Here is a 14,880-nt window from a genome sequence, read left to right on the forward strand (position 1 = left end):
GGAAAAACCCGACCTGTGCAGCGTTAGGTAAATCAGTTAGATAAGCTGGCATTTAGCAGAGCCCTCCTATCGCTGTTTCCACAATTATGCAAATACACATGACCACAGCTGAATCGATTGAATATTTATAAATAGCTACAGGCAACAATTGGCCAAGCTCATAGTTATGTCATAACAGCTGCATTTGAATGGCATCCTTAGACAAAAGGAAAACACCTAGCTATTAATTATATGTTGTGGCAAACTAATATGCTAGCGTGCCTGCTTATTAAAAATTTTGACATTTTCATATATAATTACGAGTGGGCGTCAAATGACAGAAAACAAAAAATGACCAAAAACCAAAAACACACAGGGTGATTAAGGGCATTCCTGCTTATATGAGGGGCAAATTATGGCTCTGTGTAAATGATAAACTTTTAAAGTATTTACATTAAAAGCCAAAAGAAAAACTATGAACATTGAGAGGCATCTAAACTGAAGACGAACTTTTGAATACATTAATAAAATTTCCAGCACACATTTTCCACACTTCTGAGGTGCACTCAAAATCCCAAGAAGACTTGAAACTTGTACACGAACTTATGCCGTAGCCCACTTCAATGCACTACTTAGAAATTCTGTAAATATTTGCCACATAACCAACCGATTAGTTCCATTGGTTTAATTCCAGTGCTGCTTACTTACAGAACAGACATGTGAATGTGGCTAATAGGTGATTGGCATATAGATTTTTATCTATATTTCATTCCAACGTACAATTAAGTTTGGACAAACATTAAGATACAAATAGGAATTTGTATAAAAGTATGGGATCGAAATTGCTTACTTTCAAACTTTTGTTTAGGCGCATGTTTCATTTCAGTGTTCCTCCAATATTTTCACCTCCTTTTTAACTCCAGCGTACGATTAAGTCTGGAAAAAACTGAAAAAAGCTAAGAACATGCATAAATATAATAAAATGAAATTTTTTACTTTCACAGTTTCATTCAAACGAATGTATTATTCCAGTGTTCCTTAGTTATGAAACGCACTTTCTGGTGGATGATTTAAACCAACATGATTTTAATACAAACGAAATAGAAACTCAGCATTGCGCTCCCAAAAGTATACTACAATTTGTTAAAGATCATTTGTGAATTTTGATTGAAAATCTAGTCTTGGCAATGTGCCGAAACAATATTTGTTGATAAAAGCAACCACAGCAGTATTGTTATTGTAACAATTTGTAGCTAATGAAAACTAATTGCTTATTAAGCCAACATCATTTAGAAGCTGTTAATTAATTTTAGATACATTTTCGCAATGGTAAAGTACTTAAGAGCAATCAGATTGCGCCGTAATCGGATCCAATCATGGACAAGGGGCAGCTTCAGGGCCTTAGCCGACTCCGGTTGAAGAGTCGTCACGTGCAGCAAAAGTGTCAACTTTCAACTTGGCGGGTGGGGGGTGGCACAGGGACTTCAAGCTGGCAATTGGGGGCAGGTTTGCTAATCAAAAGCCTGTCACAGCGGCAACAACAATATTGACTTGGCTTGTGTACATACATATATAGCTGCTAATTTTTCTTTAATGCGAACTTAATTACAACAACAACAGCAACAACAAGAGCCAGCATTGTGGCAATAGGGTCACAGAGCAAGTAACGTTCAATTAGAGAGCAGTAAGTGTGACAAACACACACACAGAGAAACACGCTCACCCACAGTGGGAGACCGAGAAAGAGTCTGAGCGACACTTGAGCTGTGGTTCATATGGGAGTGTGGGCATATGTATACATATCTGTGTGCGTGCGTGTGTGTGTGTGCACACATTACCCAACTACTTGAACCTAATAAATCGAGCTCTTGACAAGCTGGTGACCTTCTTTTCGGGCACACCAACCAAGAAGCTGACGAGCTACTTGATAATCACGATGCCCTCGCTGATGATGATGATGATGATGTTGATGATGATGGCGATGATGGCGACAACTCGTGTGCTCGAAAGGAGTGGCCCAAGACGGCGCTGACTTGACTTGTAGCGGCGTCTTGAGCACTTAATTAATTGTAAGAGTGCGCTTAAACTGAACTAATAACCTTTAGAGCTCAGTGCTCGCTCGCTCATAGCTGCTATATAGACGGTTTTTGGGGGTGGCACCAGCAGCCCAGCCAACTAGAGTCCAACAGCCCAACAGAAGAGTGCGCAAGTGGGAGGGGAGGCGTTTGTTACTGTGCTGTGCCCCTTGATAAGAGGTTAAACAAAATTGCCAGCCCGCAGGCCAGGCCGATTCGCTGTTTGATTCAATTAGCTTGCGTGACACAAGAGCACATCGGTGAGGGGGGTAGGAGGGGCGATATGCCCCGGAGTTGTGGGTAGGCGTAAAAGATCTCAGGTCACTGTGTGCTATTAAAACCTAATTGGGCCTGTTAAAAAAAAAGAAGAAAAAAAGGTATAAGAAGCATTCTAATTTGTTAAGGGTTTGAACCAGCTGCCTTCGATTCGTATACCTGATTTTCCACATTCACATTCAAATTTTGGCTTGTAATCGGGTTTCAGTTCTATTTTTTATGTGGCACAAAGTTTGACCCAAAGAAAGAATATTTTGGAATATCGAAACCGAGTTGGCTTATTTTTCCTCACATATATCGATCTTCATACTCAGCTTTTCTGCCATTTGTTCTTCAATCTTTTTTAGATATGGGCATTTTCGAGAATATCACCGAGGGTCGTTTAACGGTTGTCAGCGGTCACCCGGCCATATTTGATATGCCAGCGATTGATTCGGTGCCGAAGCCATCTGTCATTTGGCAAACGGAGGAGGGCCCACTCAACTATGAGATCAAATATGCCGTCACCCAGGCGAATCAGCTGATTGTTTTGAGCGCCGACGAGAGCGATCGGAAGGCGTATCGTGCACGTGCCATGAACACACAGCTGGGCAAGGAAGAGATGAGTGCGTTTGTCCATCTGAATGTCACTGGTGATCCCTATGTGGAGGTGGCGCCCGAGATAATCGTGCCGCCGCAAGATCTCAAACTGAAGCGCGGCGAGGGCGTGGCCGAGCTGCAATGCATTGCCAATGCACGACCACTGCACGAACTGGAAACCATCTGGCTTAAGGATGGCCAGCCCGTTGAGAATGCCGGCATATCGCACACCCTGAACGATCCATGGAATCGCACCCTGGCCCTGCTGCAAGCCAATAGCTCGCATTCTGGCGAGTACAGCTGCCAGGTCCGTTTGCGCAGCGGTGGCTATCAAACGGTCATGGCTACCGCCCATGTTCAGATCATAGAGCCGCCCATGTTTTTTACGGCCATGCGTGCGGAGACTTTTGGCGATTTTGGCGGTCAGGTGATGTTGCCCTGCGATGTGGTCGGAGATCCCACACCCCACGTTCAATGGTTTCGCAACGCTGAACCCATCGAGGCACACCTACAAACTGGCGGGTAAGTGGAAATAATCTTAACTATCATATATATTAGAGTATATGTTGAGTCAAGTGTTGTAAGTCGCCTTTTAGTGCCTGATCTGCTAGTGCCTAGCAAAAGGAGGGTATACAAATCGAGTTAAAAATTAGTATTGTCAAAACTTAGTATTGCAAATCTTTGTGAGAATGCGCACCTTAAGCGTATTAACAGATGATAGTGCTTAGCAACACTCTATGGAAGCGTTTAACAGCACGAATAAAGTAGCTTTAAAGTGTTAAGTGTTGTGCAACACAGGCAAATGCAACTCAACTGTTTAAATCATGGAACGATGAAAACTGTACTTCAGACTTTTACAACTCCTTTCTGCTAGTGTTGAAAACATTAAACATTAAAATATTAAAAGTATATTGGAATTAAAAATGTTGAATAAAGTATATTAAGTTGGAATTCTGAATAGCTTACAAGCAGTTTAACAAACGGAAAAAATTGTTTAAAAAATGCCAGCAAAGCTATTTCCTAAGCATATTAAACGTAGAGCTCGTAATCTCAACGAGAGTTCCTTTTATTTTTTGTGCTCCCAACTAATAGATGTTAATCATATTGCAGATACACGCTGAAAGCTGATAATACGTTGATAATTAAAAAACTGACGCTGGAGGATGAAGGCATGTTCCAATGCCTGGCGAGCAATGAGGCGGGCGAGAAATCTGCCTACACCTGGCTGCGTGTGAAAAGTAAGTCAAGTGCGTTGCCACTCAACCACGTGGAATCGAACAAATCATTCATTTGATTCCGGCTGTAAGCCTATATACATACCAACTAATCGCCCCCGCCCCTTCCCTCCCTTAACAGTTTTGGAGCGCGCCTGAACCAATTTAATACTAAAACGGTGCCTTCTCTCTCCCTCTCTCTCTCTCTCGCTGTTACTCCCCATTTAACTGTCATACATTGTCTCTATCTATTCATACCAAACCTAACATAATATATATCTATATATATATATATATATATCTATATATATATATTCATACTCATACCTACATCGAACTAATCCCAAATACCAAAAAAAAAAAAAAAAAAGCAGCATCAACTGAAGCGGCAGCTTTGCTGCAGCCGCGCGTGAAGCGTTTGGCGCAGCCGCGCATATTGCGAGTGAGAGCTTCGCATGCCGGCATGGGCATGAGCGCAAAAAATCCCAACAGGGGCATGGGCAACGGCACGGGCAATAAACGCAAGGAATTTCGCTTTGGTATGGGCATCAATAATGCAAAAAAAAAAAAAAATCACTGCAAGAATTAAAATGCACCTCAAAATAACAAAAGTTACATGTAATTTGTTTAAACATAAAGAAACACGTTCAATGCGTGTTATTCTTTATATATGTTCTTGTTGTATTCTATTTATATTTTGTTTTGTATTTATCAAATACTGCACGCACAATGCACTTGACTTGCATGAGAAGCATTCAAATCGCACTCATTTTTTATACTCGTTTAATAGTCGCGCTCAGCACTCGCTTTTTCATCAGACAAACGAGTGCCCCCGCACACCACATCACACCACACCGCAATGCACCACAGAGCACCGCACCCCCCTTAGCTGGTTTAACTGCAACATAACTGTGGCAATTTGTTTGGTGTTTATGGAGAATTTTTAATGCTTCATTATGCGCTCGTATTTATCAACTTTATCATCAGCCACATTAATATGAGTGTCTCAATTGTTGTGATAGTAGTTAATTTAATAGTTAGCTAGTTAGTTAGTTAGTTAGTTGCACACACACTTTCCCTAATGATAGTGGCTAAACGTGGACTGGCAATTAAACAATTGACAGTTAATGTCTAGCTGATACTCTCTGCACTTACTATTTTGTACATATTTTTTTAAATGTAGAAACTAGCTATCTTCCTTTGCAGGGTCTATGGCAAATGTCATCAAATGTTATTTTTTTGTATCTGTGTTTCATGCCGCTTGTAAGTCTTAACCTATTCAAGACTTGCATTGCTGTAAACAATATGTTATATGATTCTAGAGTATATTCTAGCATCCATCTACTTATAATAATATCATGGGTTCAGCTCATATAACCTCGCTGGCTATGATTTAAATTTCAAACATTTGCTGCTACGAATCTTATCTGATTATTAAAGCTTCTTATTGGACTTAAGACTGTTTGTTATGTTAATTGACTTCAATGGCTTACAATGTCTAGTTGCCTGGCTCTTGAACTCCTTTAGAGCTAATCGGCAACTGTTTATACTTAGTTCTTGCCTGCATCACATTGCACCGTAATTATTTAAAGTACATTAATTTTAAATATGGAAAGCTCAGCTTAAAGGGAGATAGTTGTTTAAGACCCAACTATTTGTCGGCGCTTCTTCTACTCCACAAGTATGTTGGTGCATCAGGCAATGAGCGTGTATTAGGCACAATATAAATATGCATTATTTATGTTTAATATTGGCACAGTTACCAATAATAATAATAATAATAACTGTTATTATTATTATTAATATTGCGTGCACTATTTGAGGGCCTTGCATATTCATGGAAATTCTTGAGAATTGTTTGCCTTCGCCTGTTGCGCTGAGGCACACAAGTACCGTTAAGTGCCAGCTCTTCATCAGCAGCTCGGGCAGCACTTCTATGCAACAGACTTGTGGCTAAATACAAGCACATATACACACACACACACACACACACACGCACACACCTACTTCTTGGTATTTGTGTTTGTATTTGCTGCGGGACAATTTCGCATATTAATGAATTTAATATTGCGAAAATAAAGACAGCTAAAGGACACATGCTGAACGAGTGCACACACACGCTCAGATAGACACAAATATACGTGTGTGTGTGTGTGTGTGTGTGTGTGTTGGTGTGTGTGTATACAAATATGTGCAGTTTAGCAAAGCCCTGCAGGAAATTTTGTCATGTTAATAACTTTTGGCTCATAAGTCCAAAAGTAGGGCAATAACTGAAATCGCTTTAGTTCGCCCATTACTTTTGCTGAGTTTGTAATGCAAAGAATCAGCTGTCTGCGAAATGTTTGCTGCTTAATTTATGCATGCCTGCTTTATAAACGGGAAATGAAATCCACTTTAAAGTAATGCTGATTAATCATCTATATAAGTTATATCCACATTAGTCCAACTGTTTGTCCCGACTTACAGATTATTTGAAGAAACTGAACTTTCATAATGGCCTAACTTTTTTGGTCCTAATTCCACTCGTATGTGTGAAATTAATGAACAAAAAATTATTAAAAGACGGTTGCACACATCTGTGCAAGAATATAATGCTAAGGATTACGAACTTTTCTAAGAGTCCGTTTATGCTTAGTGGAAAATGAAGCACAAATATGTGGCAAAAGTTCTAATAGTAGGTAGAATACTGAATTCTCATTTTAATAATAATAATAATAATAATATTATATTAAATATTTTCGCATAGTCAAATGTCTAAAATTTGAGGAAATAAAAAACTTGGCCCCAGCAAAGCCGAGAAATCTTCGCCTGCAATTATATAAAGCAATGCATATCTAGTTTTCTTTTTGAGAACCTATTACAAATACATGGCGCATAGCACGCACAATATCATGCGCAATTCTTTCAGCTGGGTCGGCACCAAAAAACGTGCTATATTATTTAGCTCAACTGCCACTGCTGCCTGCCGCTGCTCAAGTTGCAAGTTTGCCAGTTGCCAGTGACTGCAGCTAAACAATTATGCATTAGAAAGTGCAACTTTTTCTGCCGTTTAAATATTTGACAAAGTGCAGTCGCTGCCGACAGCGACGGCAACGTTAGCAGCGGCAGTGGCAGCGGCAGCGGCGTTGTTTGCTTGCGCTCAACGCACACAGACACGGACAAACAGAGCGAAATGCTGTCTCTCAAAACATTTTGCGCAAAAATGATGCTGTGGCAGCATGCGGACGGTGCGGACGGTGCGGACGGTGCGGGCGGTGCAGCATTCTGCGGTAGAGTGAAAGGGAGATTGAATTGCAGTGAGCGGAAGCGGAAGCGGAAGCGGGATAGACACACTTCTTATTCAAGTTGTTGTTTCAATTTGATGGCTCTTTAAAAACTTGAACAACTGTCATTCTGCTTGCGCTGCTTCACTTCACTCGCCCTCCTTCCCTCTCTCTCTCTCGCTCTCTCTCTCTCTCTTTCTCTTTCTCTAAATCTCACTCGGTGTGTGCTGCCAAATTTGTAATATTTTTTGGTATATTTTTATAGACATTGCCAAGCTCCGTCGACCACTTGCCATGTAAATTGGTAAATTTCGATGCATATTTCGTCGTGTTGAGTTATTCTTCCCCTCTCTCAACTCTGGCATGTCAATGCCAGAGATTTGTCCTTGGCTAACCGCTGCTGCTGCTCCTGCTGCACTTCATCGAGTTACAACTAGTTAAAAGATTTTGTCCTGGCCACGGCGCGGCGTTGCTTTATTGAAAAACTTTTGCCTTGAGTTAGCTCGACTGACTTTATTTTATAGCCCGAGCAGTTCCCACAACCAAGCAGCCACCCCCTGCCGAGCCCCTTGTCCAAACAGTTTAGTTCGTATCATTTCATTTAATGTGCAGCTCACAATTTCAGTCAATTTGTTTATAATGCGCATATGCCACGCCCATCTGCTGCACGTCTGTCTTAGGGCATCGAATTATACAATCAAACTTCGTAGATTGGGGCGTGGCATAACTGAGCCGTAATCTGCTTAGACCCAACCGACCCACTCCTCTCCCTGCTTGGCTTATGTTAGTAATTAAGAAACATAATTGAACTTGGCCAAAAGCCTTTGTTTTAACCCCTTTCAGACGCAACATTAAAGCCAAATTGACTTTGATTTTCTCGATTAACACATAACAATCACGTTTTATAGTTAGATTTTGTAAAGGTCTTTAATTTGTATCATTTAAAAGTCTATTTGTTTGTTTTTAGTGTTCTGTCCAACATCTGTGTACTCAACTCCATATTCACACTAAGCATATTCCAAACTCTAGACGAACGAAGATGTTTTCTGGCATCGCATGAAAGTTTTGCGCTAATCTAAAATAAGGTTTGAATTAGGAGCAGAGCGAAAAACATTTCAAGCGAGAAAATCTTACCCAGAATAATTTTCGTTACAAACAATTAAATCACATGGCCATTCTTGTTTTCTTTCTTTTCAAATAAAAAATAAACAGCTTTGAAATTATAGCATGGCTGCATTTAAAGCCAATTTCTCTACTGAACTCCTTAAACTAGTCAATTTTTGTTCTACATTCTGAAATTTTGCCCAATACGTTTCTCATCCCATTTTAGGTGCGACTGGACTGAGTTATAGACTGTAGTTGTGGGTACAAATTACTTCGACATATATCAACTAGACTGCTAGATATTCAAAAGCTGGCCGCCTAACTTTCTAAAAGATTTTTTACAAACATTTAAATTTTCTTTATGCCAGAATTTTATAATTTTTTATTTGTCTTCTACGTATATGTATACTTGTAATATATAAGTGCGTAGCTCCTTAAAGAAACAATATACATATTTTTTCTGCTGAAAAATCAATTTTTGCGTCTCGTCAAATTTAAATTCAATTTCTATTTCTCCATTTATCATTAAAAATGTATATTTTATGCTAAACGAATATTGACTAGATATATGTATTTTGTTTACATAAATCTCTGTCACTCTCTCTCTATCTCTCTCTCTCTCTCTCTGTCTCTGTCTCTGTCTGTCCCTCTTTTCCTTTTTGTTTTATGTAAACATTCTTAACATTCGCTCTCCATCTCTATGCCTCTAACTGTCCTTAGATCTGTCTCGCTCTGTCTATACTATTTGCTGTTCCATTTTTGCCCATCTAATGTACAACATTTTTATATGACAAAAGATTATTGCTCTAAAATTGATTTACACTCATACTTTTAAGATGTTGCAACAGCCTTTCTCGGTGCTTCTCAAATAATTCACGTGGTAGCTCAAGACAATTACACGCTAAGTCTCGGGAGCAGTAGCTTAAGAGAGTGTCTTAAAATGTCATCTCCAATCTGTCTTGCTGCCCTTCTCAGCAATTCTCAGGGCCCTTGCTTTCTTTTTTATCGCTCTAGCCATGTCTGATACTACACCTCTAGATAAGTAGATCTCAGAGAGAAAAATACCGATATTCCCCAAATCGATAAATATTTATTAATTTTAGGTAGCAACATAAAAAGTTGTATTGCGTGTGGTGGCATCCCAGTACTGGGTATAGGGTATCTGCCAGTCGGACACCCCCGACTAAAGCACACTTACTTGTTATTCATACCGTTCTATTTATATATTTACCAATAAGTTGCTACCCCAAATGTGGCACTTGGCTACAGGGCAACAAGTGGCCAGCTGAGTCGAACGACACGCGGTCGTGAGATGGCGAGCAGCTGGCTTGAAATAATTTTGCAGGATAGCGCGTCCTAAGCGGAGTCGTTGGTTCTTGTTCGGGTTCATAAGTTGTTTGCATTTTAATTGCGCCCACCTCTCTTGGCAAAAGTTTTGCATATTTTTGCTCTGCTACGCTTTTTCAGCTTTGTTGTATTTGTTTTTGCTGGCGCTCTTGCTGCTGTTGTTCGCTTGACTGGCATAAGTTTTTTGCTTTTGGATTGCACCTGGCGCAATTAAGCACATTACCTTTGGCCCAAGCTGCCGTCGTTGCTGTTGCTGTTGTTGCTGCGCATTTTCCGGCTGCTTGAGCTGCTCGAGTAACATAATTTTGTAATTTCCCGAAACGCAAAGTGATTTTAATCGCTGCTTCCTGGCATTTTGCAGACGCTTCGCTGTTTGTCTATGTAGCTCCAAAGTTGCCGAACAACAACAACAACAACAGCAACAGCAACAGCAACAAGAGCAACGGCAACAGCAACACACGTATTAATGAAGAGGCGGCGGCACAGGCGCTAGGCGTGGCACATTTTCCGGCACTTGACAGGCCGTAAAGCGCGCACACACACAAACACACACACACACACACACACACACACGCACACACACTGACTGACTGACATTTCGATGCAGTCATGCAATCAGTTTATATTTAATTCACACACACGCACACACACACTCACACAGCTGTAACAACATAACTGAACACAACACAACACACGCAACGCTCAAAGTTGCATGCTTACTTTGTGCTTGTTCTTCTTCATATTCTTCTCTCGTCTGCTTATGCCAACAACAGGTGGCGCCTCTTGGCGGGCCCAAAACGTACGTAATTGTACATTATTATGAGGTTACTTCAACATTGATTGGCAGCTTAACATGAGCTCTACAAAGTCCTCAACCTGAATAGCACCAACAAAAATCAAGTAAAAGGTTCTAATCGGGAGCTCCCGACTAGGGAATACCCTGAACCTTCTTATTCCAACACCAAATAGTTCGCTTAACGCGCTCGTTTGAAGTAATAAAGATACATTTAAGCAAAAGAAATTCCTTTGGCAGGTTTCGAATTCGCAACTGACCGCATTACTTACTATGCCTCCACTCCACAGCCACACCAATAATTTATTATGTTGAGGAGGAAAAACCAATTAAACGAATCAACTTTGGTTTTTTCTTAACCGATCTTAATGCAATTTTCTACAGTATAGCTTATTTTACCATAGAATATTTTTGTATTCTCAAAAAGTCAATTGCATTAATATTGTGGCTTTAATTGGTGGGCAATATAAGTTGAGTTATCAACTTGATTTATAGATCTGCGATTGTAGCGGGGGTATAAGATGAAAGATACCCGACATATATGGATATAGTATTCTAGAAGCAACATATCAAGTTTGCTGGCTCTAGCTTTTAATATTTATGCAATTTGCTGTAAAAACAGGATGTCGATATTGTTTTTTATCGATTGCCTGGAAACGAAGCAAGTTATCGGTTATCTGAAACAAACTCGATCTGCGCAGGCACTAGACGGACGTACAGCTAAATTTCAAGTCTGTAGCTCTGATAGGTTCTGATATCCAAGCAGACATACGGTTTTGGCTGGATTGACTCGGCTATTGCTGCTAATACATACATTTGCACAAATACATAATACCCTTTGTACCCATTCTATATCCTTGGGCACGATACGATATAGGTGAAAGTGCGTAGTGCGTTTTCCCTGGAGACGCTGAAGGAGCATTTAGTGCACCACTTGGACTCTTAGTTGGTGGGACTGTTGGCAGCGGAACACCAAAGCTTATTGCTGATGGATTCAGGTTGAGCAGCCTGTCCATCAGAGTCATCCGCGGGTTGTGTAATGGCTGTTTCAAAGTAACTTTGGGATGGTATTTTGTTCGAATCGCTAGAACTGTTGCTGCTCCTATGCCTTGGTACTGTACTTCGGCGCTGTCGTTTTGTTGGCGGCGGGCTTGAAGATGATCTGTTTCTGGCAGCACGGGACGCAGACGCATTCGTTGACGTACGATTTTTTATAAGGCCACGGTCTGTGCGGTGCTTGTAGATGGCAGTTCCTCATCCGTCTCCTCCACCTCCCTCTGTTTCTCCCTTCTCCCATCTGTCGTCATTCCCTTGTACCACTGCAGCCGCCCTCTGAAGGTAGCTCATTCTAATCTCCATTCGCCATTCTGCGCTTATCAGAAAATTCTTGCAGGGTCATTCGATACTTTTCACTATTCCACTATTCGCAAATCAAAAAGAATATTCTGGCTGGTATCCTTTTCAGAACTTTCATTTACGTTGGCAAAGTCGTTGTTCGGGTTGATGGCAAGTTCGTCAACCGGTTTGCTAACAGAATCCGATATTGCGGAGGTGGTGATCGTATCGCAGGATCGGCTACTGCTCCAATAACATTTGTGGCAGTAATTGCTGCTATTATAATGCTCAGCTCACGCGTCAGAACCAGCTGCATAATTTGCTTATTTTTCGAATCTATTCAAATTGGCTAAATGGTCTTTAATATAAGCGATACGCTAAGACATTTAAAGCCGCAGCTCGACTTAGTTGCCATACAACAATTTTAAATGCCACTTACGGAGCATTTGCAACCTGGTTGGAGTTTCTATTCCTTGCAACCAAAAGATTTGCCACAGTTTATACAAAAGAGCGTAATATAAAGCAAGCCGCAATTCCTATGCAAATGTTATGCATAACCAACTGCCAAGAGCCAGCAGCTCTTCACCTAACTAAATCCCCCTCCTCCCGCCCATACTTGGGCCAGCCAGGCAGGCAGGAAGGCACTTTACAGGCAAGTAATGGCAATTATCGCCGGTGCACGTCATTCCCGGCAAGCGCTTTATTATTACGGCCTTAACTTGAGGCGGCCGCTTTAGTGGGTCAACTTGAAATTAATTACGAATGCCATGCACCAGCAGGAGCAGCAACAACCACAGCAACAACAAAAACAACAACAATAATTATAATATGAAACAACAACAAATCGTGTTGCGCCTTGCACGTGGCATGAATCGCACTGAAGCATTGTCAAGTTTTGTGGCGCTTCCATATTATTCGCGATTCGCAATTAGTCCTGCATGCATTTATGTTGCCATATGCCACAACAGATATAATTTGAGTGCGTACTCATCCAGGTCACCCGCCTCTCTCTCTCCCTCTCTCTCTCTCTCTCTCTATCTCTCAACAGCCAAAACCACGTTAGCCCACGCTCGCCTTAAAGGCGACTCAAACTCTCATTATTTCCGGCTTTCAGCAGTTGGTGGCTCCTCAAAAAAGTATGCTACAAATATGGTTTTTCTTTTCTTTTATTGCACACGTTTCTTTAATATGCCCTTTGCGTGCACAGCCGCTGAGAGAGCGGCGACGGGGGGGTTGCAGGGTTGTAGGGGTGTGGGGCAATGCCCTTTACTACATGCAGGCCCGCTTAAGCACTTTTAACACGTTAACGTGACCTCTATTCGCCTCTTAAACTGACCAAATGCATAACCGTATAAGCCACAGTCGCTGCTTTAAGCCAATAACTCAGTAGTTTTTGTCAATCAATTAATTTGGTCTCGAAAGTAGCTGGACGTTTCACGATTAGCCAAGTTATGCAACTATTCAGTTGGCTGCCCGCCGCAAAATATTTTCATGCCACGGCATCATTATCATGCCCCTTCGCCATGCATCAACATTTCAGGCCAGAAATTGCTTAACATTCTGGCTAACGAGTCTTTCGCACAACACTGACATTAGCCCTTGAGCTCTTTAAAGTCATTTTCTTTTCCATTTCTTTGCCCAAGCTCTACGCAAATAAAGGGCACTTGGGCACTTTATGTACACACTCATATTTTATAGATTGGGATAAGAGGGTGTTCAGTGTGACCGGCTCAGTTAGCTCAAATGCCCAGTGTGACCGGCTATTATCAGTCACACGTATTCACTGTTAGCCTTGATCAGTGAGTCCAAATCACGCTATTTCCGCTTGCTCAACTACAGCGTGAATTTGTGTGATTTCCATCACTGTGAGGTCGCATCTAATAAACTTTGTATATTCTATACAAATCACTAACTTTTTTTTAATAGTTCAAGCTCAATTTGTAGCTTATTGAAAGCCGTAATTTGGATCTATCAACAACTATGCCTTAAAAACAACCCAAATTGAACTATTAAAATGCAGTTAAGTAGTTCGTAAATAGCTGGTTATCGGATTTTGATTATAGATTTTCTTAGCCTTAGTGTGTTTGGGACAAAGTAAAAATAATTATTTATAAATCATAAAAATCAACTAATGTGCCCCCCCCCCCCCCTCTCAGTACTGCCCCTTCTCAAAAATTTGTTGGCTTCTCTGTTGATTCCTTAATTATTTGATTGGCCTTTTATTTTTGGACAGGGTTTGCCTTAAAGAGCACTTAAGGTTAATTAAGCTGTCAGATATTCAATGCTGCACGTTAATTCGACTTAAAGCTTTGCGCCCCCCCCTCATTTTGTTGCACACTCTTTCTCCCGCTCTGATCTGTTTGTTTCCTTTGTTCTGTTTTACGCATTTTTAAGTTTTGTGGAATTATTTAAAAGTCTTTGGAATGATTTAAGTTCTAGTTAACCGCAGAGCTATAAACTACAATTTGTAAATGATATGTTTATATTTTTAATCAGTAGCACAGCTCTGTCTATAATAGCCATATCTGTATAATCTATGTATAGTCTATATATAGAATAAGATAACTGATTAACGGGATAGCTGGTATTCTACGAGCACATATCGATATACTTCTATATATTAACCATTTTTTGTATTTATGTGTATTTGACATTTTTGAATACAACTATTTTTAAATATTATCTTGCTGTTGGTTCGTGTCCTTACAATTTAACAATTTTCCCAGTGAATCGCATGACGGTCCTCTACTTTTCGCCGCAAGCCATAAAATTTCATGTACACACACACACACACACACACACACACACACACACACACACACACACACGCACACACAGAACACTTAATATCTTAATGTAAAAAACATACAGAAATTTTTATTGTAATTTTATGCACTTATTTACATAAGCGGAGT

The 14,880-nt window shown here is 40.6% G+C and overlaps 1 protein-coding gene and 1 long non-coding RNA gene across 9 annotated transcripts in view; one reads left to right on the plus strand and one right to left on the minus strand.

Annotated features, from left to right (window-relative positions):
* Positions 1-14,880, plus strand: part of sdk (sidekick cell adhesion molecule) — a 119,506-nt gene that overhangs the window by 90,536 nt on the left and 14,090 nt on the right. For 5 of the 8 annotated variants that reach the window (XM_032439939.2, XM_070211204.1, XM_070211203.1 and 2 more), the window contains exons 5-7: positions 2,678-3,431; positions 4,020-4,147; positions 4,498-4,662. In XM_032439939.2, coding sequence (XP_032295830.1) covers positions 2,678-3,431; positions 4,020-4,147; positions 4,498-4,662 — 1,047 coding nt within the window. The remainder of the gene's footprint in view (positions 1-2,677; positions 3,432-4,019; positions 4,148-4,497; positions 4,663-14,880) is intronic. The other 3 variants (XM_032439948.2, XM_015171086.3, XM_032439952.2) reach the window with 1 other exon arrangement.
* LOC116652078 (uncharacterized) lies at positions 8,287-8,881 on the minus strand. The gene is made up of 2 exons (XR_004305075.2): positions 8,521-8,881; positions 8,287-8,461 (listed from the first exon to the last, which is right to left on the minus strand). It is a non-coding gene; the product is annotated as an uncharacterized lncRNA (long non-coding RNA).

The sequence above is a fragment of the Drosophila virilis genome, chromosome X (assembly GCF_030788295.1).
Source record: "Drosophila virilis strain 15010-1051.87 chromosome X, Dvir_AGI_RSII-ME, whole genome shotgun sequence".
Classification (NCBI taxonomy): domain Eukaryota; kingdom Metazoa; phylum Arthropoda; class Insecta; order Diptera; family Drosophilidae; genus Drosophila; species Drosophila virilis.